This window comes from Oncorhynchus tshawytscha, linkage group LG12, assembly GCF_018296145.1.
Source record: "Oncorhynchus tshawytscha isolate Ot180627B linkage group LG12, Otsh_v2.0, whole genome shotgun sequence".
NCBI lineage: Eukaryota > Metazoa > Chordata > Actinopteri > Salmoniformes > Salmonidae > Oncorhynchus > Oncorhynchus tshawytscha.
Genome location: NC_056440.1, coordinates 2,897,441 through 2,922,610, shown reverse-complemented (window position 1 = coordinate 2,922,610; position 25,170 = coordinate 2,897,441). Strand labels below are relative to the sequence as shown.

The following is a 25,170-nucleotide window of genomic DNA, read 5'->3' as shown; positions in this document are numbered from 1 at the left end:
ACACACACTTGTGTGGTCACACTCGTATATACTCACACTATCTCACACACACACACACACACACACACACACACACTTGTGTGGTCACACTCGTATATACTCACACTATCTCACTCACACACACACTATCTCACACTATCTCACTCACACACACACACACACACACTTGTGTGGTCACACTCGTATATACTCACACTATCTCACTCACTCACACACACTTGTGTGGTCACACTTGTGTGGTCACACTCGTATATACTCACACTATCTCACTCACACACACACACACACACACTTGTGTGGTCACACTCGTATATACTCACACTATCTCACTCACTCACACACACACACACACACTTGTGTGGTCACACTCGTATATACTCACACTCAATCACTCACACATACACACACACACTTGTGTTGTCACACTCGTATATACTCAAACTATCTCACTCACACACACACACACTTGTGTGGTCACACTCGTATATACTCACACTATCTCACTCACTCACACACACACACACACACACACACACACTTGTGTGGTCACACTCGTATATACTCACACATGAACATAAATTAGAGAACAGGCTCATTGTAATTGATTCCCACTGAATCCCATGTTTGTGTTAAATCTGTAATGTCCTTGAAATCTTCCCGGTCCTCTTGCAGTAAAAGAGAAGCTGACAGCAGACCCTGATAGTGAGATTGCCACAACCAGCCTGAGGGTGTCGCTCATGTGTCCCGTGAGTATAACATGATGGGAAAAAAGTTTTATACAAATCAGTCTGGTACAACTTTTACAGACAGACAAAGATATGTGTTACAAATATGTAAAGTGTGGTGAAATTGGCCAATTCATCTCTCTTTTTCATCTCTCTCTCTCTCTCTCTCTCTCTCTCTCTGTAGCTTGGTAAAATGCGTCTGACTGTGCCGTGTCGAGCTGTCACCTGTTCCCACCTGCAGTGTTTTGACGCAGCCCTCTACCTGCAGATGAATGAGAAGAAACCCACCTGGGTCTGTCCTGTCTGTGACAAGAAGGCCCCCTACGAGAGCCTCATCATCGACGGGTTGGTACCCCTTTCTATAATAATACCTGGGTCTGTCCTGTCTGTGACAAGAAGGCCCCCTACGAGAGCCTCATCATCGACGGGTTGGTACCCCTCTCTAATAATACCTGGGTCTGTCCTGTCTGTGATAAGAAGGCCCCCTACGAGAGCCTCATCATCGACGGGTTGGTACCCCTCTCTATAATCATACCTGGGTCTGTCCTGTCTGTGATAAGAAGGCCCCCTACGAGAGCCTCATCATCGACGGGTTGGTACCCCTCTCTATAATAATACCTGGGTCTGTCCCGTCTGTGACAAGAAGGCCCCCTACGAGAGCCTCATCATCGATGGGTTGGTACCCCTCTCTATAATAATACCTGGGTCTGTCCTGTCTGTGACAAGAAGGCCCCCTACGAGAGCCTCATCATCGACGGGTTGGTACCCCTCATAATAATACCTGGGTCTGTCCCGTCTGTGACAAGAAGGCCCCCTTCATCATCGATGGGTTGGTACCCCTCTCTATAATAATACCTGGGTCTGTCCTGTCTGTGATAAGAAGGCCCCCTACGAGAAGCCTCATCATCGACGGGTTGGTACCCCTCTCTATAATAATACCTGGGTCTGTCCTGTCTGTGACAAGAAGGCCCCCTACGAGAGCCTCATCATCGACGGGTTGGTACCCCTCTCTATAATAATACCTGGGTCTGTCCTGTCTGTGACAAGAAGGCCCCCTACGAGAGCCTCAGGACAAGAAGGCCCCCTACGAGAGCCTCATCATCGACGGGTTGGTACCCCTCTATAATAATACCTGGGTCTGTCCTGTCTGTGATAAGAAGGCCCCCTAAGAGCCTCATCATCGGGGTTGGTACCCCTCTCTATAATCATACCTGGGTCTGTCCTGTCTGTGATAAGAAGGCCCCCTCATCATCATCGACGGGTTGGTACCCCTCTCTATAATAACACCTGGGTCTGTCCTGTCAAGAAGGCCCCCTGTCATCATCGATGGGTTGGTAATAATAATACCTGGGTCTGTCCTGTCTGTGATAAGAAGAACCCCTACGAGAGCCTCATCATCGACGGGTTGGTACCCCTCTCTATAATAATACCTGGGTCTGTCCTGTCTGTGACAAGAAGGCCCCCTACGAGAGCCTCATCATCGACGGGTTGGTACCCCTCTATAATAATACCTGGGTCTGTCCTGTCTGTGATAAGAAGGCCCCCTACGAGAGCCTCATCATCGACGGGTTGGTACCCCTCTCTATAATCATACCTGGGTCTGTCCTGTCTGTGATAAGAAGGCCCCCTACGAGAGCCTCATCATCGACGGGTTGGTACCCCTCTCTATAATAATACCTGGGTCTGTCCTGTCTGTGACAAGAAGGCCCCCTACGAGAGCCTCATCATCGATGGGTTGGTACCCCTCTCTATAATAATACCTGGGTCTGTCCTGTCTGTGATAAGAAGGCCCCCTACGAGAGCCTCATCATCGACGGGTTGGTACCCCTCTCTATAATAATACCTGGGTCTGTCCTGTCTGTGACAAGAAGGCCCCCTACGAGAGCCTGATCATCGATGGGTTGGTACCGTTCTATAAAAACAAAAATAGAAACACAACATGTAAAGTAGTGATGCACCGATATTAAACATTTAACATCTAAGGCACTGCATCTCAAGAGGCGTCGCTACAGTCCCTGGTTCGATTCCAGGCTGTATCGCATTCGGCCGTGATTGGGAGGCCCACAGGGCGGCGCACAATTGGCCCAGCGTCGTCCGGGTTTGGTCGGGGTAGGCCGTTACTGTAAATAAGAATTTGTTCTTAACTGTCTTGCCTAGTTAAATAAAGATTGTCATTTACCTATTTCTCCATTTACCAGTAAAACATCATCAAATCCGATTTTCTTTCACTCACTTTATTTATTTTACCTTTATTTAACTAGGCAAGTCAGTTAAGAACAAATTCTTATTTTCAATGACGGCCTAGGAACAGTGGGTTAACTGCCTGTTCAGGAGCAGAACGACAGATTTGTACCTTGTCAGCTCGGGGGTTTGAACTTGCAACCTTCCGGTTACTAGTCCAACGCTCTAACCACTAGGCTACGCTGCCGCCCCACACTTGCTGTGTTGTTTCGTTGTTCATTTGTTCCGTCGTTTCATTCTCAACCAGCATTTCTATGGAACGTTGTTTGAGTCTTAGCATGTCAAAAAATACACTATTTAACACGATTTGACGTGTCAGTTAAGCTTGTTGACCAATCGGGACCTGAATATGACTGCAAGTCACTAAATCATTTAACACGCTCATACATTTTTTTACGTACTTATTACACATTGATTAGAATATCACTCGCCGACGTTGGCATGTTTAGGTAATATCGTCCGATTCCGATATGTTAGCGTGTATGGCATCGTGTGGGCGAGCGGTTTGCTGATGTCAACGTTGTGAATAGAGTGCCCCATGGTGGTGTTGGGGTTATGGTATGGGCAGGCATAAGCTACGGACAACGAACACAATTGCATTTTATCAATGGCAATTTGAATGCACAGAGATATGGTGACGAGATGCTGAGGCCCGTTGTCGTACCATTCATCCGCTGCCATCACCTCATGTTTCAGCATGATAATACACGGCCCCATGTCACAAGGATCTGTACACACTTCCTGGAAGCTGAAAATGTCCCAGTTCTTCCATGACCTGTATACTCACCAGCCATGTCACCCATTGAACATGTTTGGGATGCTATTGATCAACGTGTACGACAGCGTGGTCCAGTTCCCGCCAATATCTAGTAACTTCACACATCTGTTGAAGAGGAGTGGGACAACATTCCACAGACTACCAATCAACAGCCTGATCAACTCGATGTGAAGGAGATGTGTCGCGCTGCATGATGGTGGTCACACCAGATACTGACTGGTTTTCTGATCCACGCCCTTTCTTTTAAGGTCTCTGTGACCAACTGATGCATATCTGTATTCCCAGTCATGTGAAATCCATAGATTAGGGCCTCATGAATTGATTTAAATTGACTGATTTCCTCATATTAACTGTAATTCGGTAAAATCTTTGTTGCATGTTATTTTTATATATATATATATATATATGTTATTTTTATATATATATATATATATATATATATATATATGTTTTTGGACTATTTTCAATGTTGTTTACTATGTATTCTTCAACAGAACTGCTGGACCGATGGTCACCACATTTTCCAAGACTCTTGCTTAAAACCTGTTAAGGAGGCTGCGAATTTTCGCAGCTTTTTGTTAAAAATCGCGCAACATTTCAGCGTCCTGCTACTCATGCCAGGAATACAGTATATGCATATGATAAGTGTGTGTGTATAGAAAACACTCTGAAGTCTCTAAAACTGGTTAAATCGTGTCTGTGGCTATAACATAACGTGTTTAGGAGTCAAAATCCTTCGAAAAACGGTTCACCAAAAACACAAAAATAATATCCATCCGCCAGTCAATGTATTGTCTAAGGCTGAAGAAAATACATGGGGATCCCCTGTAAACGCCTACAGCTTCCACACGATGTTGCCAGTGCTGGCATTTTTGGGCTGCTTTATCCTTGGTTTGGTGACATATAGGCACTTCCTTTCTTGGGGCTCACCACAGGATGTTATGAAAGTGAAAACATGGAGTATGATTTCAAGACTTGCTGCTATCGAATACAGATCGCCCTGTGATCAATTTGATAGATTATTAACGTTTATTAATACCTAAAGTTGGTTTAGAAAAGTAATTTGAAGTGATTTGTAAAAGTATATAGGCAACTTTTGTAATTTTAAAAAGTGACGTTGCGTCTTGTAAAGGGGCATTTTTCTGGATCAGACCTGTCTTCAGAAAATCACATTTTGGGTATACATTGATGGATTTAACCGGGAAAAAGACCCAATTGTGAACAATTGGAACATGTCTGTCTCTCTGTCTGTCAGGTTGTTGGAACATGTCTGTCTCTCTGTCTGTCAGGTTGTTCGAACATGTCTGTCCCTCTGTCTGACAGGTTGTTGGAACATGTCTGTCTCTCTGTCTGTCAGGTTGTTGGAACATGTCTGTCTCTGTCAGTTGGAACATGGTTGTTGGAACATGTCTGTCTCTCTGTCTGACAGGTTGTTGGAACATGTCTGTCTCTCTGTCTGACAGGTTGTTGGAACATGTCTGTCTCTGTCAGGTTGTTGGAACATGTCTGTCTCTCTGTCTGACAGGTTGTTGGAACATGTCTGTCTCTGTCAGGTTGTTGGAACATGACTGTCTCTCTGTCTGTCAGGTTGTTGGAACATGTCTGTCTCTCTGTCTGACAGGTTGTTGGAACATGTCTGTCTCTCTGTCTGACAGGTTGTTGGAACATGTCTGTCTCTCTGTCTGTCAGGTTGTTGGAACATGTCTGTCTCTCTGTCTCTCAGGTTGTTGGAACATGTCTGTCTCTGTCAGGTTGTTGGAACATGTCTGTCTCTGTCAGGTTGTTGGAACATGTCTGTCTCTGTCTGACAGGTTGTTGGAACATGTCTGTCTCTGTCAGGTTGTTGGAACATGTCTGTCTCTCTGTCTGACAGGTTGTTGGAACATGTCTGTCTCTCTGTCTGACAGGTTGTTGGAACATGTCTGTCTCTCTGTCTGTCAGGTTGTTGGAACATGTCTGTCTCTGTCTTGTCAGGTTGTTGGAACATGTCTGTCTCTGTCTGACAGGTTGTTGGAACATGTCTGTCTCTCTGTCTGACAGGTTGTTGGAACATGTCTGTCCCTCTGTCTGTCAGGTTGTTGGAACATGTCTGTCTCTCTGTCTCTCAGGTTGTTGGAACATGTCTGTCTCTCTGTCTGACAGGTTGTTCGAACATGTCTGTCTCTCTGTCTGACAGGTTGTTCGAACATGTCTGTCTCTCTGTCTGACAGGTTGTTCGAACATGTCTGTCTCTCTGTCTGTCAGGTTGTTGGAACATGTCTGTCTCTCTGTCTGACAGGTTGTTGGAACATGTCTGTCTCTGTCTGACAGGTTGTTGGAACATGTCTGTCTCTCTGTCTGACAGGTTGTTGGAACATGTCTGTCTCTCTGTCTGTCAGGTTGTTGGAACATGTCTGTCTCTCTGTCTGACAGGTTGTTGGAACATGTCTGTCTCTCTGTCTGACAGGTTGTTGGAACATGTCTGTCTCTCTGTCTGACAGGTTGTTGGAACATGTCTGTCTCTCTGTCTGACAGGTTGTTGGAACATGTCTGTCTCTGTCATGTCTGTCTCTCTGTCTGACAGGTTGTTGGAACATGTCTGTCTCTCTGTCTGACAGGTTGTTGGAACATGTCTGTCTCTGACAGGTTGTTGGAACATGTCTGTCTCTCTGTCTGTCAGGTTGTTGGAACATGTCTGTCTCTGACAGGTTGTTGGAACATGTCTGTCTCTCTGTCTGACAGGTTGTTGGAACATGTCTGTCTCTCTGTCTGACAGGTTGTTGGAACATGTCTGTCTCTGACAGGTTGTTGGAACATGTCTGTCTCTCTGTCTGACAGGTTGTTGGAACATGTCTGTCTCTCTGTCTGACAGGTTGTTGGAACATGTCTGTCTCTGACAGGTTGTTGGAACATGTCTGTCTCTGACAGGTTATTGGAACATGTCTGTCCCTCTGTCTCTCAGGTTGTTCATGGAGATTCTGAACGACTGTTCCGATGTGGATGAGATCAAGTTCCAGGAGGACGGGACCTGGTGCCCCATCAGACCAAGGAAAGAGGCCCTCAGTGTGTCCTCAACCTGTATCCCAAAAATAGAACGTAAGTCCTCCTGTAGACATCATCTGTCTCTGCTATACTGTATCTACAGTATACCTACTGACTGATCGGTTACTTCATTACTCATCTCTCCTCCTCCAGCGCGTCTATGTGCCATGGTCCCCTCCCACAGCGAGCTCAGCTCAACCAATAAGAAGGCAGACGTGATCGACCTGACCCTGGAGAGCTCATCAGAGGAGGAGGACGAGGAAGAGGAGCCTGATCCGCCACTGAAGAAGAGATGCCTCTACATGTCCAAGACAGAGGAGGTTCACGCCAAGGGGTGAGTTCAAATCGAATTTGATTTGTCACATGCGCCGAATACAACAGGCGTAGGTAGACCTTATAGTGAAATGCTTACTTAAAGTCCTTAACCAACAATGCAGTTCAAGAAATAGAGTTAAGAAAATATTTACTAAATCAAGTAAAAAAATATATAATAATAATAACTGAAATCGTCGCTACTCGGGCTGTAGTGGTCATGACATTCTGTCAGCCGGTAACTGTCATGCAAATATCTGCCGGTCTCCCGGTAATTGACCGTTAATTAACAAGCCCTTTTAGCATCTCCTGGCTTCCACTCATACAAGCCAGGACCTTTAGAACAGCTACATTTAGAAAGTAGACAAATCCATTTCATATACACTCGTGATGCACCGATATGACATTTTTGGCCGATACCTTGTGGAGAAAAAAAAAACCGATACCGATATTTCAAAGTTGAGCGGTCTTTTAAGCATTCTAGTACAGCTAATCTCTCTGGGATATGTGGGACGGTAGCGTCCCACCTTGCCAACAGCCAGTGAAATTGCAGGGCGCCAAATTCAAAACAACAAAAAAGTCAGCACCTAGTCACAGAAAACCATACAGCCATTTTCCAGCCAAGGAGAGGGCTCACAAAAGACAGAAATAGCGATTAAATTAATCACTAACCTTTGATGATCTTTATCATATGGCACTCACAGGACTTCATGTTACACAATAAATGTGTTTTGTTCGATAAAGTTAATCTTTATGTCCAAAAACCTCATTTGAAATTGGTGTGTTATGTTCAGAAATGCATTGTCTCAAACAAACATCTGGTGAAAGTGCAGAGAGCCACATCAAATTACAGAAATACTCATAATAAACATTGATAAGAGATACAAGCGTTATACATTGAAATATAGATAAACTTCTTAATGCAACCGCTGTGTCAGATTTCAAAATGGCTTTATGACGAAAGCACGCCTTGCGATTATGTTAGGTCAGCGCTAGTCACAGAAAAACATCCAGCCATTTTCTAAAGAAGGAGAGGTGTCAGAAATAGTGTTATAAATATTAATTTACCTTTGATGATCTTCATCAGAATGCACTCCCAGCAATCCCAGTTCCACAGTAAATGTTTGATTTGTTCGATAAAGTCCATAATTTATTTCCAAATACCTCCTTTTTGTTTGCATGTTTAGCCCAGGAATCCAAATGCATAATGAGCGATCACTTGTTCAGAAGAAGTGTCAAAAAAGTTCTATTACAGTTTGTAGTAACATGTCAAACGATGTATAGAATCAATCTTTAGGATGTTTTTTTTAATAATAAATCTACAATCATGTTCCAACTGGAGAATTCCTTTGTCGGAACGCAGCTACCTCTCACGGGAGCTCGTGTGATCAGCTCATGGCACTCTGCCAGACACCTTGTTGAAACAGCTCTCTTTAGCCTTAGGAAGTGCAATATGACCCCACAGACACTGTGTATTCGATAGGCAATGACTTGAAAAACTACAAACCTCAGATTTCCCACTTCCTGGTTGGATTTTTTTCTCAGGTTTTTGCCTGCCATATGAGTTCTGTTATACTCACAGACATCATTCAAACAGTTTTAGAAACGTCTGTGTTTTCTATCCAAATCTACTAATTATATGCATATTCTAGCTTTTGGGCCTGAGTAGCAGGCAGTTTACTCTGGGCACCTTTTTATCCAAGCTACTCAATACTGCCCCCCAGTCCCAAAGAAGTTAAATAGTTAACACACACACATGGACTTAGCAGTCTAAGGCACTGCATCTCAGTGCAAGAGGCGTCACTACAGTCCATGGTTCGAATCCAGGCTGTATCACATCTGGCCGTGATTGGGAATCCCATAGGTTGGCCTAGCGTCGTCCGGGACGTCATTGTAACTAAGAATTTGTTCTTAACTGACTTGATTAATTGACTTTTACGCATGTCCCCATTACCAGTAAAACATCTGATTTCTTTCACTTGCTTGCTGTGCTGTTTCGTTGTTCCATTTGTTCAGTCGTTTCTCAACCAGGATTTCTATGGAACAAATTGTGCTTTATTACCAACGCGGTATTGTAAACACATTCTTCGTGGCCAGTGTTTGCAGACTGTTTAGTACAGCTTTGACAGTGCTACTTAAAAAAAAAAATAATAATAATAATTTGACACGCAAAGATGTTTGGTACTATATTTATTGAAGATCAAATTGAATCTTAAAAAAAAAAAAAATAGCACATTTGGGTGTCAATCAATTAGCTTAATTTCTCAAGAGATCAAATTACATTCCATCAAAATAATATTTCAAGAAAGCTAATCTTATCTGTTTCTAAATATAAACGTTTTTCAGCATCTTTCTTGTGCTTTATGAGGTGTGGAACTAGTCTGTTTCTTCTGTATGTCAAAGACAGGCAAGGGGGTCATCTTCACTTGACTGGTTTTTAAACTGAGACTCAGCGATATGACCACAAGCAGCAGTGTAACTAACATCACGACGTAGGAGCCAAGAGGCTGAACTTGTGAACATCCGTGCACGTGGCTTCTGCCAAACTCTGCTGTGTGACGACGACCACCACAACTCCTATACATATTAAACCCTCTGTGCTATTTGTTGTTGACGATGTTTACTTTTGTTGTGTCGCTGAATCTACTCTGTGTTTCTCTAACCCTCAGAGTGTTGACGTATCAGCCATCCACGGGGCGCCTCCCAAATGTACAGGCCCTGGACACGCCATACCTGATGTCTTCACTAGCAGACTATACAGTCCCCTTCCACCACTCCACCCTGTCCACCATCCCTACAGACATGCAGAGTAAGTCACCATCCCTATAGACATGTAGATTAAGTCACCCTGTCACCATCCCTATAGACATGTAGATTAAGTCACCCTGTCACCATCCCTACAGACATGTAGAGTAAATCACCATCCCTACAGACATGTAGATTAAGTCACCCTGTCACCATCCCTATAGACATGTAGATTAAGTCACCCTGTCACCATCCCTACAGACATGTAGATTAAGTCACCCTGTCACCATCCCTACAGACATGTAGAGTAAATCACCATCCCTACAGACATGTAGATTAAGTCACCCTGTCACCATCCCTATAGACATGTAGATTAAGTCACCCTGTCACCATCCCTACAGACATGTAGAGTAAATCACCATCCCTACAGACATGTAGATTAAGTCACCCTGTCACCATCCCTACAGACATGTAGAGTAAGTCACCATCCCTATAGACATGTAGATTAAGTCACCATCCCTATAGACATGTAGATTAAGTCACCCTGTCACCATCCCTACAGACATGTAGAGTAAGTCACCATCCCTACAGACATGTAGATTAAGTCACCCTGTCACCATCCCTATAGACATGTAGATTAAGTCACCCTGTCACCATCCCTATAGACATGTAGATTAAGTCACCCTGTCACCATCCCTATAGACATGTAGATTAAGTCACCCTGTCACCATCCCTACAGACATGTAGAGTAAGTCACCATCCCTACAGACATGCAGAGTAAGTCACCATCCCTATAGACATGTAGATTAAGTCACCCTGTCACCATCCCTATAGACATGTAGATTAAGTCACCCTGTCACCATCCCTATAGACATGTAGATTAAGTCACCATCCCTATAGACATGTAGATTAAGTCACCATCCCTATAGACATGTAGAGTAAGTCACCATCCCTACAGACATGTAGAGTAAGTCACCATCCCTATAGACATGTAGATTAAGTCACCCTGTCACCATCCCTACAGACATGTAGAGTAAGTCACCCTGTCACCATCCCTATAGACATGTAGAGTAAGTCACCCTGTCACCATCCCTACAGACATGTAGAGTAAGTCACCATCCCTACAGACATGTAGAGTAAGTCACCATCCCTACAGACATGTAGAGTAAGTCACCATCCCTACAGACATGTAGAGTAAGTCACCATCCCTACAGACATGTAGAGTAAGTCACCATCCCTACAGACATGTAGAGTAAGTCACCATCCCTACAGACATGTAGAGTAAGTCACCATCCCTACAGACATGTAGAGTAAGTCACCATCCCTACAGACATGTAGAGTAAGTCACCATCCCTATAGACATGTAGAGTAAGTCACCCTGTCACCATCCAGATTAAGTCACCATCCCTATAGACATGTAGAGTAAGTCACCCTGTCACCATCCCTATAGACATGTAGAGTAAGTCACCCTGTCACCATCCCTATAGACATGTAGAGTAAGTCACCCTGTCACCATCCAGATTAAGTCACCATCCCTATAGACATGTAGAGTAAGTCACCCTGTCACCATCCCTATAGACATGTAGATTAAGTCACCCTGTCACCATCCCTATAGACATGTAGATTAAGTCACCCTGTCACCATCCCTACAGACATGTAGATTAAGTCACCCTGTCACCATCCCTATAGACATGTAGATTAAGTCACCCTGTCACCATCCCTATAGACATGTAGATTAAGTCACCCTGTCACCATCCCTATAGACATGTAGAGTAAGTCACCATCCCTACAGACATGTAGAGTAAGTCACCCTGTCACCATCCCTACAGACATGTAGAGTAAGTCACCCTGTCACCATCCCTACAGACATGTAGAGTAAGTCACCCTGTCACCATCCCTATAGACATGTAGAGTAAGTCACCCTGTCACCATCCCTACAGACATGTAGAGTAAGTCACCCTGTCACCATCCCTATAGACATGTAGAGTAAGTCACCATCCCTACAGACATGTAGAGTAAGTCACCATCCCTACAGACATGTAGAGTAAGTCACCCTGTCACCATCCCTACAGACATGTAGAGTAAGTCACCATCCCTACAGACATGTAGAGTAAGTCACCATCCCTACAGACATGTAGAGTAAGTCACCATCCCTATAGACATGTAGATTAAGTCACCCTGTCACCATCCCTACAGACATGTAGAGTAAGTCACCCTGTCACCATCCAGATTAAGTCACCATCCCTATAGACATGTAGAGTAAGTCACCATCCCTACAGACATGTAGAGTAAGTCACCATCCCTATAGACATGTAGAGTAAGTCACCCTGTCACCATCCCTATAGACATGTAGAGTAAGTCACCCTGTCACCATCCCTATAGACATGTAGAGTAAGTCACCCTGTCACCATCCCTACAGACATGTAGAGTAAGTCACCCTGTCACCATCCCTATAGACATGTAGAGTAAGTCACCCTGTCACCATCCCTATAGACATGTAGAGTAAGTCACCCTGTCACCATCCCTATAGACATGTAGAGTAAGTCACCCTGTCACCATCCCTACAGACATGTAGATTAAGTCACCATCCCTACAGACATGTAGATTAAGTCACCATCCCTACAGACATGTAGAGTAAGTCACCATCCCTATAGACATGTAGAGTAAGTCACCCTGTCACCATCCCTACAGACATGTAGATTAAGTCACCATCCCTACAGACATGTAGAGTAAATCACCATCCCTATAGACATGTAGATTAAGTCACCATCCCTACAGACATGTAGATTAAGTCACCATCCCTACAGACATGTAGATTAAGTCACCATCCCTATAGACATGTAGAGTAAGTCACCATCCCTATAGACATGTAGATTAAGTCACCATCCCTACAGACATGTAGAGTAAGTCACCATCCCTATAGACATGTAGATTAAGTCACCATCCCTACAGACATGTAGATTAAGTCACCCTGTCACCATCCCTATAGACATGTAGAGTAAGTCACCCTGTCACCATCCCTATAGACATGTAGAGTAAGTCACCCTGTCACCATCCCTATAGACATGTAGAGTAAGTCACCCTGTCACCATCCCTATAGACATGTAGAGTAAGTCACCCTGTCACCATCCCTATAGACATGTAGAGTAAGTCACCATCCCTATAGACATGTAGAGTAAGTCACCCTGTCACCATCCCTATAGACATGTAGAGTAAGTCACCCTGTCACCATCCCTATAGACATGTAGAGTAAGTCACCCTGTCACCATCCCTATAGACATGTAGAGTAAGTCACCCTGTCACCATCCAGATTAAGTCACCATCCCTATAGACATGTAGATTAAGTCACCCTGTCACCATCCCTATAGACATGTAGATTAAGTCACCCTGTCACCATCCCTATAGACATGTAGAGTAAGTCACCCTGTCACCATCCAGATTAAGTCACCATCCCTATAGACATGTAGAGTAAGTCACCCTGTCACCATCCCTATAGACATGTAGATTAAGTCACCCTGTCACCATCCCTATAGACATGTAGATTAAGTCACCCTGTCACCATCCCTATAGACATGTAGAGTAAGTCACCATCCCTACAGACATGTAGAGTAAGTCACCATCCCTATAGACATGTAGATTAAGTCACCCTGTCACCATCCCTACAGACATGTAGAGTAAGTCACCCTGTCACCATCCCTATAGACATGTAGAGTAAGTCACCCTGTCACCATCCCAATAGACATGTAGAGTAAGTCACCCTGTCACCATCCCTATAGACATGTAGAGTAAGTCACCCTGTCACCATCCCTATAGACATGTAGAGTAAGTCACCCTGTCACCATCCCTACAGACATGTAGAGTAAGTCACCATCCCTACAGACATGTAGAGTAAGTCACCATCCCTACAGACATGTAGAGTAAGTCACCATCCCTATAGACATGTAGAGTAAGTCACCCTGTCACCATCCCTACAGACATGTAGAGTAAGTCACCATCCCTACAGACATGTAGAGTAAGTCACCATCCCTATAGACATGTAGATTAAGTCACCCTGTCACCATCCCTACAGACATGTAGAGTAAGTCACCATCCCTATAGACATGTAGATTAAGTCACCCTGTCACCATCCCTACAGACATGTAGAGTAAGTCACCCTGTCACCATCCCTATAGACATGTAGAGTAAGTCACCCTGTCACCATCCCAATAGACATGTAGAGTAAGTCACCCTGTCACCATCCCTACAGACATGTAGAGTAAGTCACCCTGTCACCATCCCTATAGACATGTAGAGTAAGTCACCCTGTCACCATCCCTATAGACATGTAGAGTAAGTCACCCTGTCACCATCCAGAGTAAGTCACCATCCCTACAGACATGTAGAGTAAGTCACCATCCCTACAGACATGTAGAGTAAGTCACCATCCCTATAGACATGTAGAGTAAGTCACCCTGTCACCATCCCTACAGACATGTAGAGTAAGTCACCATCCCTATAGACATGTAGAGTAAGTCACCCTGTCACCATCCCTATAGACATGTAGAGTAAGTCACCCTGTCACCATCCCTATAGACATGTAGAGTAAGTCACCCTGTCACCATCCCTACAGACATGTAGATTAAGTCACCATCCCTATAGACATGTAGAGTAAGTCACCCTGTCACCATCCCTATAGACATGTAGAGTAAGTCACCCTGTCACCATCCCTATAGACATGTAGAGTAAGTCACCCTGTCACCATCCCTACAGACATGTAGAGTAAGTCACCCTGTCACCATCCCTATAGACATGTAGAGTAAGTCACCCTGTCACCATCCCTATAGACATGTAGAGTAAGTCACCATCCCTACAGACATGTAGATTAAGTCACCATCCCTACAGACATGTAGATTAAGTCACCATCCCTACAGACATGTAGATTAAGTCACCATCCCTACAGACATGTAGAGTAAGTCACCCTGTCATCCCTATAGACATGTAGAGTAAGTCACCCTGTCACCATCCCTATAGACATGTAGAGTAAGTCACCCTGTCACCATCCCTATAGACATGTAGAGTAAGTCACCCTGTCACCATCCCTACAGACATGTAGAGTAAGTCACCCTGTCACCATCCCTACAGACATGTAGAGTAAGTCACCATCCCTATAGACATGTAGAGTAAGTCACCCTGTCACCATCCCTACAGACATGTAGAGTAAGTCACCATCCCTATAGACATGTAGAGTAAGTCACCCTGTCACCATCCCTATAGACATGTAGATTAAATCACCATCCCTATAGACATGTAGATTAAGTCACCATCCCTACAGACATGTAGATTAAGTCACCATCCCTACAGACATGTAGATTAAGTCACCATCCCTATAGACATGTAGAGTAAGTCACCATCCCTACAGACATGTAGATTAAGTCACCATCCCTACAGACATGTAGATTAAGTCACCATCCCTATAGACATGTAGATTAAGTCACCATCCCTACAGACATGTAGATTAAGTCACCATCCCTATAGACATGTAGAGTAAGTCACCCTGTCACCATCCCTATAGACATGTAGAGTAAGTCACCCTGTCACCATCCCTATAGACATGTAGAGTAAGTCACCATCCCTACAGACATGTAGATTAAGTCACCATCCCTACAGACATGTAGATTAAGTCACCATCCCTACAGACATGTAGATTAAGTCACCATCCCTATAGACATGTAGAGTAAGTCACCATCCCTACAGACATGTAGATTAAGTCACCATCCCTACAGACATGTAGAGTAAATCACCATCCCTATAGACATGTAGATTAAGTCACCATCCCTACAGACATGTAGATTAAGTCACCATCCCTACAGACATGTAGATTCAGTCACCATCCCTATAGACATGTAGAGTAAGTCACCATCCCTACAGACATGTAGAGTAAGTCACCATCCCTACAGACATGTAGAGTAAGTCACCCTGTCACCATCCCTATAGACATGTAGAGTAAGTCACCCTGTCACCATCCCTACAGACATGTAGAGTAAGTCACCCTGTCACCATCCCTACAGACATGTAGAGTAAGTCACCATCCCTATAGACATGTAGAGTAAGTCACCCTGTCACCATCCCTACAGACATGTAGAGTAAGTCACCATCCCATCCCTACAGACATGTAGAGTAAGTCACCATCCCTATAGACATGTAGAGTAAGTCACCCTGTCACCATCCCTATAGACATGTAGAGTAAGTCACCCTGTCACCATCCCTACAGACATGTAGAGTAAGTCACCCTGTCACCATCCCTATAGACATGTAGAGTAAGTCACCCTCCACCATCCCTATAGACATGTAGAGTAAGTCACCCTGTCACCATCCCTACAGACATGTAGAGTAAGTCACCATCCCTACAGACATGTAGAGTAAGTCACCCTGTCACCATCCCTACAGACATGTAGAGTAAGTCACCATCCCTACAGACATGTAGAGTAAGTCACCATCCCTATAGACATGTAGAGTAAGTCACCCTGTCACCATCCCTACAGACATGTAGAGTAAGTCACCCTGTCACCATCCCTATAGACATGTAGAGTAAGTCACCCTGTCACCATCCCTATAGACATGTAGAGTAAGTCACCCTGTCACCATCCCTACAGACATGTAGAGTAAGTCACCATCCCTATAGACATGTAGAGTAAGTCACCATCCCTATAGACATGTAGATTAAGTCACCCTGTCACCATCCCTATAGACATGTAGAGTAAGTCACCCTGTCATCCCTATAGACATGTAGAGTAAGTCACCCTGTCACCATCCCTACAGACATGTAGAGTAAGTCACCCTGTCACCATCCCTACAGACATGTAGAGTAAGTCACCCTGTCACCATCCCTATAGACATGTAGAGTAAGTCACCCTGTCACCATCCCTATAGACATGTAGATTAAGTCACCCTGTCACCATCCCTATAGACATGTAGAGTAAGTCACCCTGTCACCATCCCTATAGACATGTAGAGTAAGTCACCCTGTCACCATCCCTACAGACATGTAGAGTAAGTCACCCTGTCACCATCCCTACAGACATGTAGAGTAAGTCACCCTGTCACCATCCCTATAGACATGTAGAGTAAGTCACCCTGTCACCATCCCTACAGACATGTAGAGTAAGTCACCCTGTCACCATCCCTATAGACATGTAGAGTAAGTCACCCTGTCACCATCCCTACAGACATGTAGAGTAAGTCACCCTGTCACCATCCCTATAGACATGTAGAGTAAGTCACCCTGTCACCATCCCTATAGACATGTAGAGTAAGTCACCCTGTCACCATCCCTACAGACATGTAGAGTAAGTCACCCTGTCACCATCCCTACAGACATGTAGAGTAAGTCACCCTGTCACCATCCCTACAGACATGTAGAGTAAGCCACCCTGTCACCATCCCTACAGACATGTAGATTAAGTCACCCTGTCACCATCCCTATAGACATGTAGAGTAAATCACCATCCCTACAGACATGTAGAGTAAGTCACCCTGTCACCATCCCTACAGACATGTAGAGTAAGTCACCCTGTCACCATCCCTATAGACATGTAGAGTAAGTCACCATCCCTACAGACATGTAGAGTAAGTCACCATCACCATCCCTATAGACATGTAGAGTAAGTCACCATCCCTACAGACATGTAGAGTAAGTCACCCTGTCACCATCCCTACAGACATGTAGAGTAAGTCACCATCCCTACAGACATGTAGAGTAAGTCACCCTGTCACCATCCCTACAGACATGTAGAGTAAGTCACCCTGTCACCATCCCTATAGACATGTAGAGTAAGTCACCCTGTCACCATCCCTACAGACATGTAGAGTAAGTCACCCTGTCACCATCCCTATAGACATGTAGAGTAAGTCACCCTGTCACCATCCCTATAGACATGTAGAGTAAGTCACCATCCCTACAGACATAAAGCTGTGTTTTTCCGTGGAACTTTGCAGCCCTAGTTGAAGCTTTGATCTGCTCTTCCTACCAAAGAAACGATGACATGTTCTGTCTAATTGTCTGGTGATCTCCATGTCTGTGATGTAGGCTGGGTTTCTGTACAGCACTTTGTGACATCAGCTGATGTAAGAAGGGCTTTATAAATACATTTGATTTGATTTAATGTTGCTTGTGAGTTCAGAGGAGGAGTGTGACACGATCTCTTCCGCCCTCCTCTCACCTAGGTCTGGATCTGTTCTCGCTGATCCAAGGTGACCCGCAGCATTACAGAGCTCCCATGTTCCTGGATAACCTGACCAGCAGCCTGCAGGGTGCCACCACTAGCGCCGGCCTGGTGTCCTCTTCTAGCCAATACGACACCAGTTCCCACCACACCACTGCCTCTTCATCCTCCCATGAGACTGGGGTTATCACTGGGGGAGGAGGAGGGTCCAACATCATCTCAGACATCATCTCATTGGACTGATCTTCTGGTCCCTGAGAGCTCATTGGACTAAGCTTCTGGTCCCTGAGAGCTCATTGGACTAAGCCTCTGGTCCCTGAGAGCTCATTGGACTTAGCCTCCTATTCGACACAAGCCTCCGAGGACTGAGGTAGTGCACTATATAGGGAATATCGTGCCATTTTGGACCTGGACGATGTCCACAGGCCACCACAGGCTAGGCTAACTTGTCTCCTTTCCTTTGTCTGTCTGCCAGTGAAGTTAGGACACATTTGCTTTTTTCCCCCTACCGTGCCCGTGCTGATTGAAGGAAAGGAAATCTAGGAGAGGAAGCCATTTTTAGATAGTTGAGACTGTTGGACCCGTAGTCTTTTCTCAATTGGATTTGCTCAGCTCCTACATCCTCTCCCGCCTCCTTTTGAACAAAGGTCAAAGGTGAATGGAGGAGAGGCGGCTAGGAGAGTGAATGTGGGTGAAAATGTCCTTGTATGAAATGACGTTTACAGGTTGGATCCCAAAACGTGGTGATTAAAACGAATGAAGATAGTTGTGGAAGACATTTTTTTTTTTTTAGCTACAACGGTAGATTTGAAACATGTTCATGCTTTTTCTCCGACGACAAAACGAAAGCTTGATTTAAAGAGTGGAGGGGGGCAGGTTTCAGTGGTCTTCCATGAAGGACTCCGGTAGGATACACGTGACCTTCCTCGAGGTAAAGGTGACTATCAAGGAGAGGAGGGAAACTCTTCCGTTCAGCTATTAACGAATTGACATATCCTTGACCACTCATCGGTTTCCGGGTCACAGAGGAGAGAGGACGGACCCCCCCAAAAATAGTCAAAAGCCTATTTTGACTGGATGAGATGACATGGAAGCATTCCGCAGGAAGTGGGACAATGGGGGCGGGGTTTGTTTCCCCCTTCAGTCACAGCAATAATACTGAGTTTTCCAGATCTACTGACTCTGTACACGGTTGAAAGTGTATCTAAAACATGGAACCATTAGAAATGAGATATTTGTGTGTGTGTGTGTGGGGGGGTGGATTCATGAATTGGAGGTACCATTTAGTTTTTTGTACAAATTATCAAAAGTGATACAAACTAGAGCGTTGAGTGTTTATAAAATGCCATCTTTCTCAGCATTTTGGAAAGTCTGTTTTGTATTTAGTTGGACCTTGTTGTGTATGTACCATCTAATTATTTTTGCCTTCTTGGGAGGATCCCCTTTTGTTCTGTGTGTAAACATGTATGTGAGTTAATGTCCCCAAATGGTTTCCGTCCCACGAGTCCCGACTTTTGAACATTTGAAGTCTGTTGGTTTGAAGGTTAAGCAGGATGTTTTCACTGTTGCATAGCTACATGTTCACAGAACCAAATGTAATGCGAAGTTGTCAATTGAGCCTTTGTTGAACGTAGCAAAAAAAGAAATCAGGGCCTGAAATAGTGTATTTTATTTAATGTACAAAACTCTAGATAAATTAGCTAAGGCAATTAGTGCTGCAGTGTAGAATGATATGTTGGCCCTCAACCTTGTATGAGTTGCTTAGGGAAAGGGGACCTACCCACTAAAATGTTAGGATTTACATTAAGTTAGGTTAATGTTTTAAAATGGAACCTGAAGTATTTTCCAAACTTAAATTTAAGGGAATAGATATTTAATATTTTATTGTAGTTAAAGGATGCTCCTCTTGTTTCGCTGTGGGTAAAGGATGCTCTTGTTTCGCTGTGCCATCGTGATGCAAACAAACAAACAACAAGGTGCTCATTTTTTATTTGCTGTCAGGATCTCAGACTTAAAACAATAAAGCGGCATTTTTTAAAATACCTGTATTAGTCAACTTTCCCCCCTCATACCTTTTCTAGTTATAATACAGTGTATTGTTGTTATTGTGGTTTGGCTATTTTTATTTTATACATTTCCACATTAGGGTGCTATGATCATTAAATTGCACTAGGAAGCAGCAGTCCAATCACAGACGATCACAGTTTATCCAGGAAGTTGTCCAGGGTAGGGATGCCTTCTTTGAGGCCTTTGCGTTTGCGGGTGTCTGCCACTACTTGCCATGGCCGACTGGTCTCGTCAAAGGGGTCCCCGGGCAGGATCTGCCAGTGGTCGAACACACACTGGGGGAAGGCCTGGCCACCTGTGTTGGATCTCAGGTCCGCTGTGAAACCTAACGACATCGGGGGGGGAATCAAAAATAAAATATTCATAAACAACCAGAGGTCTGTGTTGTTTTGTCATGCTTATCTGTAACTAGTTGGTTGACTCCTATTTCTTATGTTACGCTTCTATCCTGACCGAATACAATGTTTTACTTGTTAAAGAGCTAATCCTTTTCATAAAGGCTGTGATTGTACCAGTATAGTGATATTTTTTCCATGGAAAACTTTTGGTCATTTAAATAAAAAAAAATAAAAAACCAGCTGTATGTAAAATATTTTGTGATAGCTTGGAAAATAAATACACGTGACTGGATGGTTGTTTTCCTAAAGAAGTTAAATCCGCTTTGTGTTTTGTTTCCTTGCCCGCGATACTGTGACGAAACAGGCAGGGAGCAGGTCTCGAACCCTCGACCTTCGACCCCGAAGTCCAGCACGCTATCGAGCATGCTCAAGCGGCAGAGTCGATATCCGCGCTTATAAACCCAGGGTCGTTACACTACTAACAAGTATTGTGGTATTGTCCTGGCCCTACTAAATTAGTCTTTTTAGTTATAGAATATATATATATATATTTTAGAAAAGTTACATTTGAATTGTTTCTTTTTAAATGTTGTTTCCATTCATTGTTTTGGTGAAATGGGTTGTTGGAAGATGTGATGAATGTACCAAATTCTGAATTGATTGGGCTTATCCTTTTAAAATGGTCTGTTTTACATTCAGTGTTGAAATGTTTCGTTGGAAAGCGTGATGAACTCACCAAACGATTCGTTGACTGGAAGGAAAGCCTTCACGATGAAGATGGGTGTTCCAGCGACCTGCGACTCCTCAAATACCATGCCTCTCTTTCTGTTCAGCACACCGTAGATCCCTCCAACGACGTGCTCTGGACACTGCAGGAAGAACAGTTTAGGTAAGTTGAAATACACTCAACTAAAAATATTTTTAAAAACACACAACATGCAACAATTTCTAAGATTTTACTGAGTTACAGTTTATATAAAGGAAACCCAGTCAATTGAAATAAATGAATTTGGCTCTAATTTATGGATTTCGAATGACTGTGAATACAGATATGACCGTAGTGACGGCTCAAGCGATGCATTGCCTTAGACCGCTGTGCCACTCGGGAGTCCCAAAAGAATACACCTGTAAAAGCCTATTACACACCATAGCCTACTGAATTTGATTTCGGACACAAATGAAAACGTCACTGATTTCCCCATTTAATTGATTCAGCATTGTCTCAATGAAGCGTTTGGCGTGCGTCATGCACAGTTACAAGGCCTGCTGGGGTTAGCGGCAGGCGGACGATCAATATCCACGGTCGTAGTGTGGTTGAAGTCTGAGCTGGAATGTGAAGCTAACTGAAGACCGGCTAGCTTTAGAAAACCCAGAGTAGATCTAGCTTGATTCATCGGATACCCCTCAGGACTCAGGAAAGGTTGAACATCCCTTACTATTCTGTCTGTATATTCTGTTGTGGTTGTTAGCACCATCTCACCAGGTCAAATTCCTGGTACATGTAAATGTACTTGGGAGTATAAAGAAGATTCTGATTTTGAATCTCACTTCTGAGTTCCACGTGGACTCACCTGGATCTGGATCAGGTAGACTGGTTCTATAAGTCGTGACTGACTTGAGAGGTGTAGTTGACTCATCTGGATCAGGTAGACTGATTCTATAAGTCGTGACTGAGCTGAGAGGCGGAGATGACTCACCTGGATCTCGACCAGGTAGACTGGCTCCATGAGTCGTGGCTGAGCTGTGAGCTGAGAGGCGTAGATGACTCGGCGTGCCGTGGGGATGATCTGCCCGCCCCCTCTGTGGATGGCATCCGCATGCAGCGTCACATCATGGACGTCGAAACGTATCCCCCTCATGTTCTCCTCACACAGGACACCCTGAGAAAGAGTGTTTTTCAGTGGTGGTGTAGTTTTCTGGTTCTCAGAGTTAGTGGTGGGGTTCTCTGGTTCTGAGAGCCTGTCAGTGGTGGTGGGGTTCTCTGGTTCTAAGAGCATGTCAGTGGTGGTGGGGTTCTCTGGTTCTAAGAGCATGTCAGTGGTGGTGGGGTTCTCTGGTTCTAAGAGCCTGTCAGTGGTGGTGGGGTTCTCTGGTTCTAAGAGCATGTCAGTGGTGGTGGGGTTCATGGTTCAGTGGTGGTGGGGGGTTCTCTGGTTCTGAGAGCCTGTCAGTGGTGGTGGGGTTCTCTGGTTCTAAGAGCCTGTCAGTGGTGGTGGGGTTCTCTGGTTCTGAGAGCCTGTCAGTGGTGGTGGGGTTCTCTGGTTCTAAAAGTTGGTGCTAAAGGGACTTGACCCCCCTCCCTGCTGGCATCTGCTCACCTCCTTGGAGGCCCACTGGAACCCTGCCACCACGCTGTCCTTGATCTCGTTGAGGTACTGCACTCCCTTGGTAACGTCCGTCAGGATGTTGGGTCCCGTCCCGTCGGGGCCGAAACACCAGATCTTGCGGGCCTCTGTCACCTCCCACTCGTACTTCTCAGTCAGGTAGCGAGCCCTGGTCTTCAGTTCCTGTCTGGAGCTCACGTCCCCCTTATCGATATCCTCCGCCAGACCATCCTGGAAGGGCCGGGCCTTCATGTATAGACGGTTATGTTTGTTAGGGGACTTGGACAGGCAGACCTGGTCTGAATCCTCGGCTACGGTCTCGCGGTAAGACACCACAGGGTCAGATTTCTGGGAGAAGTATGAAGAGGATTCAGTTTTTTAGTATCTTCACTCAATATTCAAAGGTTACAAATTTCATCCTTTTTGAAAAGCATTCCTGTACAATGCAGTAAGTCAATATCTTCCCAACCTTTAGGGGGATCCCAGCGTGGTCCTCCTCCAGATCCTTCAGGCAGATCTCCAGATGAAGCTCCCCAGCTCCAGCTACGATGTGTTCTCCAGACTCCTCAATGATGCACTGCCACACAGAGAGACAGGACAAAGACACATAAACACCACTATTTCCCTGCATCTCGAAACCACACCGTTTCCCTGCATCTCGAACAGACTAGTATAGTATTATACCTGGACCATGGGGTCAGACTAGTATAGTATTGTACCTGGACCATGGGGTCAGACTAGTATAGTATTGTACCTGGACCATGGGGTCAGACTAGTATAGTATTGTACCTGGACCATGGGGTCAGACTAGTATTGTACCTGGACCATGGGGTCAGACTAGTGTAGTATTGTACCTGGACCATGGGGTCAGACTAGTGTAGTATTGTACCTGGACCATGCGGTCAGACTAGTATAGTATTATACCTGGACCATGGGGTCAGACTAGTATAGTATTGTACCTGGACCATGGGGTCAGACTAGTATAGTATTATACCTGGACCATGGGGTCAGACTAGTATAGTATTGTACCTGGACCATGGGGTCAGACTAGTATAGTATTATACCTGGACCATGGGGTCAGACTAGTATAGTATTATACCTGGACCATGGGGTCAGACTAGTATAGTATTGTACCTGGACCATGGGGTCAGACTAGTATAGTATTGTACCTGGACCATGGGGTCAGACTAGTATAGTATTGTACCTGGACCATGGGGTCAGACTAGTATTGTACCTGGACCATGGGGTCAGACTAGTGTAGTATTGTACCTGGACCATGGGGTCAGACTAGTGTAGTATTGTACCTGGACCATGCGGTCAGACTAGTATAGTATTGTACCTGGACCATGGGGTCAGACTAGTATAGTATTGTACCTGGACCATGGGGTCAGACTAGTATAGTATTGTACCTGGACCATGGGGTCAGACTAGTATAGTATTGTACCTGGACCATGGGGTCAGACTAGTATAGTAGTATACCTGGACCATGGGGTCAGACTAGTATAGTATTATACCTGGACCATGGGGTCAGACTAGTATAGTAGTATACCTGGACCATGGGGTCAGACTAGTATAGTATTATACCTGGACCATGGGGTCAGACTAGTATAGTATTGTACCTGGACCATGGGGTCAGACTAGTATAGTATTATACCTGGACCATGGGGTCAGACTAGTATAGTATTATACCTGGACCATGGGGTCAGACTAGTATAGTATTATACCTGGACCATGGGGTCAGACTAGTATAGTATTATACCTGGACCATGGGGTCAGACTAGTATAGTATTATACCTGGACCATGGGGTCAGACTAGTATTGTACCTGGACCATGGGGTCAGACTAGTGTAGTATTGTACCTGGACCATGGGGTCAGACTAGTATAGTATTGTACCTGGACCATGGGGTCAGACTAGTATAGTATTATACCAGACTAGTATAGTACCATGGGGTCAGAACTAGTATAGTACCTGGACCATGGGGTACAGAGACAAAGTTATACCTGGACCATGGGGTCAGACTAGTATTGTACCTGGACCATGGGGTCAGACTAGTATTGTACCTGGACCATGGGGTCAGATTAGTATAGCATTGTACCTGGACCATGGGGTCAGACTAGTATTGTACCTGGACCATGGGGTCAGACTAGTATTGTACCTGGACCATGGGGTCAGACTTGGCCAGGCGTTTGAGTCCCTCCACCAGCTTGGGCAGGTCAGCAGGGTTCTTGCACTCTACCGCCACCCTGACCACGGGACTGACGCTGAACTTCATCACCCTCAGGTTGTGGGCGTGCTCGAAGGTGGAGATGGTCCCGGTCTTCACCAGGAATTGGTCTACTCCCACCAGACCCACGATGTTGCCGCAGGGCACATCCTCAATGGGCTCTGTGTAGCGCCCCATCATCAGAATGGTCCT

The 25,170-nt window shown here is 44.9% G+C and overlaps 2 protein-coding genes across 6 annotated transcripts in view; one reads left to right on the top strand and one right to left on the bottom strand.

Annotated features, from left to right (window-relative positions):
* The window catches only part of LOC112238963 (E3 SUMO-protein ligase PIAS2), a 28,321-nt gene extending 8,256 nt beyond the window's left edge, over positions 1-20,065 (top strand). For all 5 annotated transcript variants that reach the window (XM_042331195.1, XM_042331196.1, XM_042331197.1 and 2 more), the window contains 6 exons: positions 673-746; positions 910-1,070; positions 6,686-6,819; positions 6,919-7,099; positions 9,747-9,886; positions 18,025-20,065. In XM_042331195.1, the coding sequence (XP_042187129.1) occupies positions 673-746; positions 910-1,070; positions 6,686-6,819; positions 6,919-7,099; positions 9,747-9,886; positions 18,025-18,266 (932 nt within the window). In that variant the 3' untranslated portion in view covers positions 18,267-20,065. The remainder of the gene's footprint in view (positions 1-672; positions 747-909; positions 1,071-6,685; positions 6,820-6,918; positions 7,100-9,746; positions 9,887-18,024) is intronic.
* LOC112238966 (elongation factor 2-like) overlaps positions 19,997-25,170 on the bottom strand; it is an 18,868-nt gene continuing 13,694 nt past the window's right edge. The window contains exons 10-15 of the mRNA XM_042331194.1: positions 24,910-25,168; positions 23,222-23,329; positions 22,747-23,100; positions 22,126-22,308; positions 21,165-21,297; positions 19,997-20,415 (exon numbers count right to left, since the gene is read on the bottom strand). Of these exons, the coding sequence (XP_042187128.1) occupies positions 20,222-20,415; positions 21,165-21,297; positions 22,126-22,308; positions 22,747-23,100; positions 23,222-23,329; positions 24,910-25,168 (1,231 nt within the window). The 3' untranslated portion in view covers positions 19,997-20,221. The remainder of the gene's footprint in view (positions 20,416-21,164; positions 21,298-22,125; positions 22,309-22,746; positions 23,101-23,221; positions 23,330-24,909; positions 25,169-25,170) is intronic.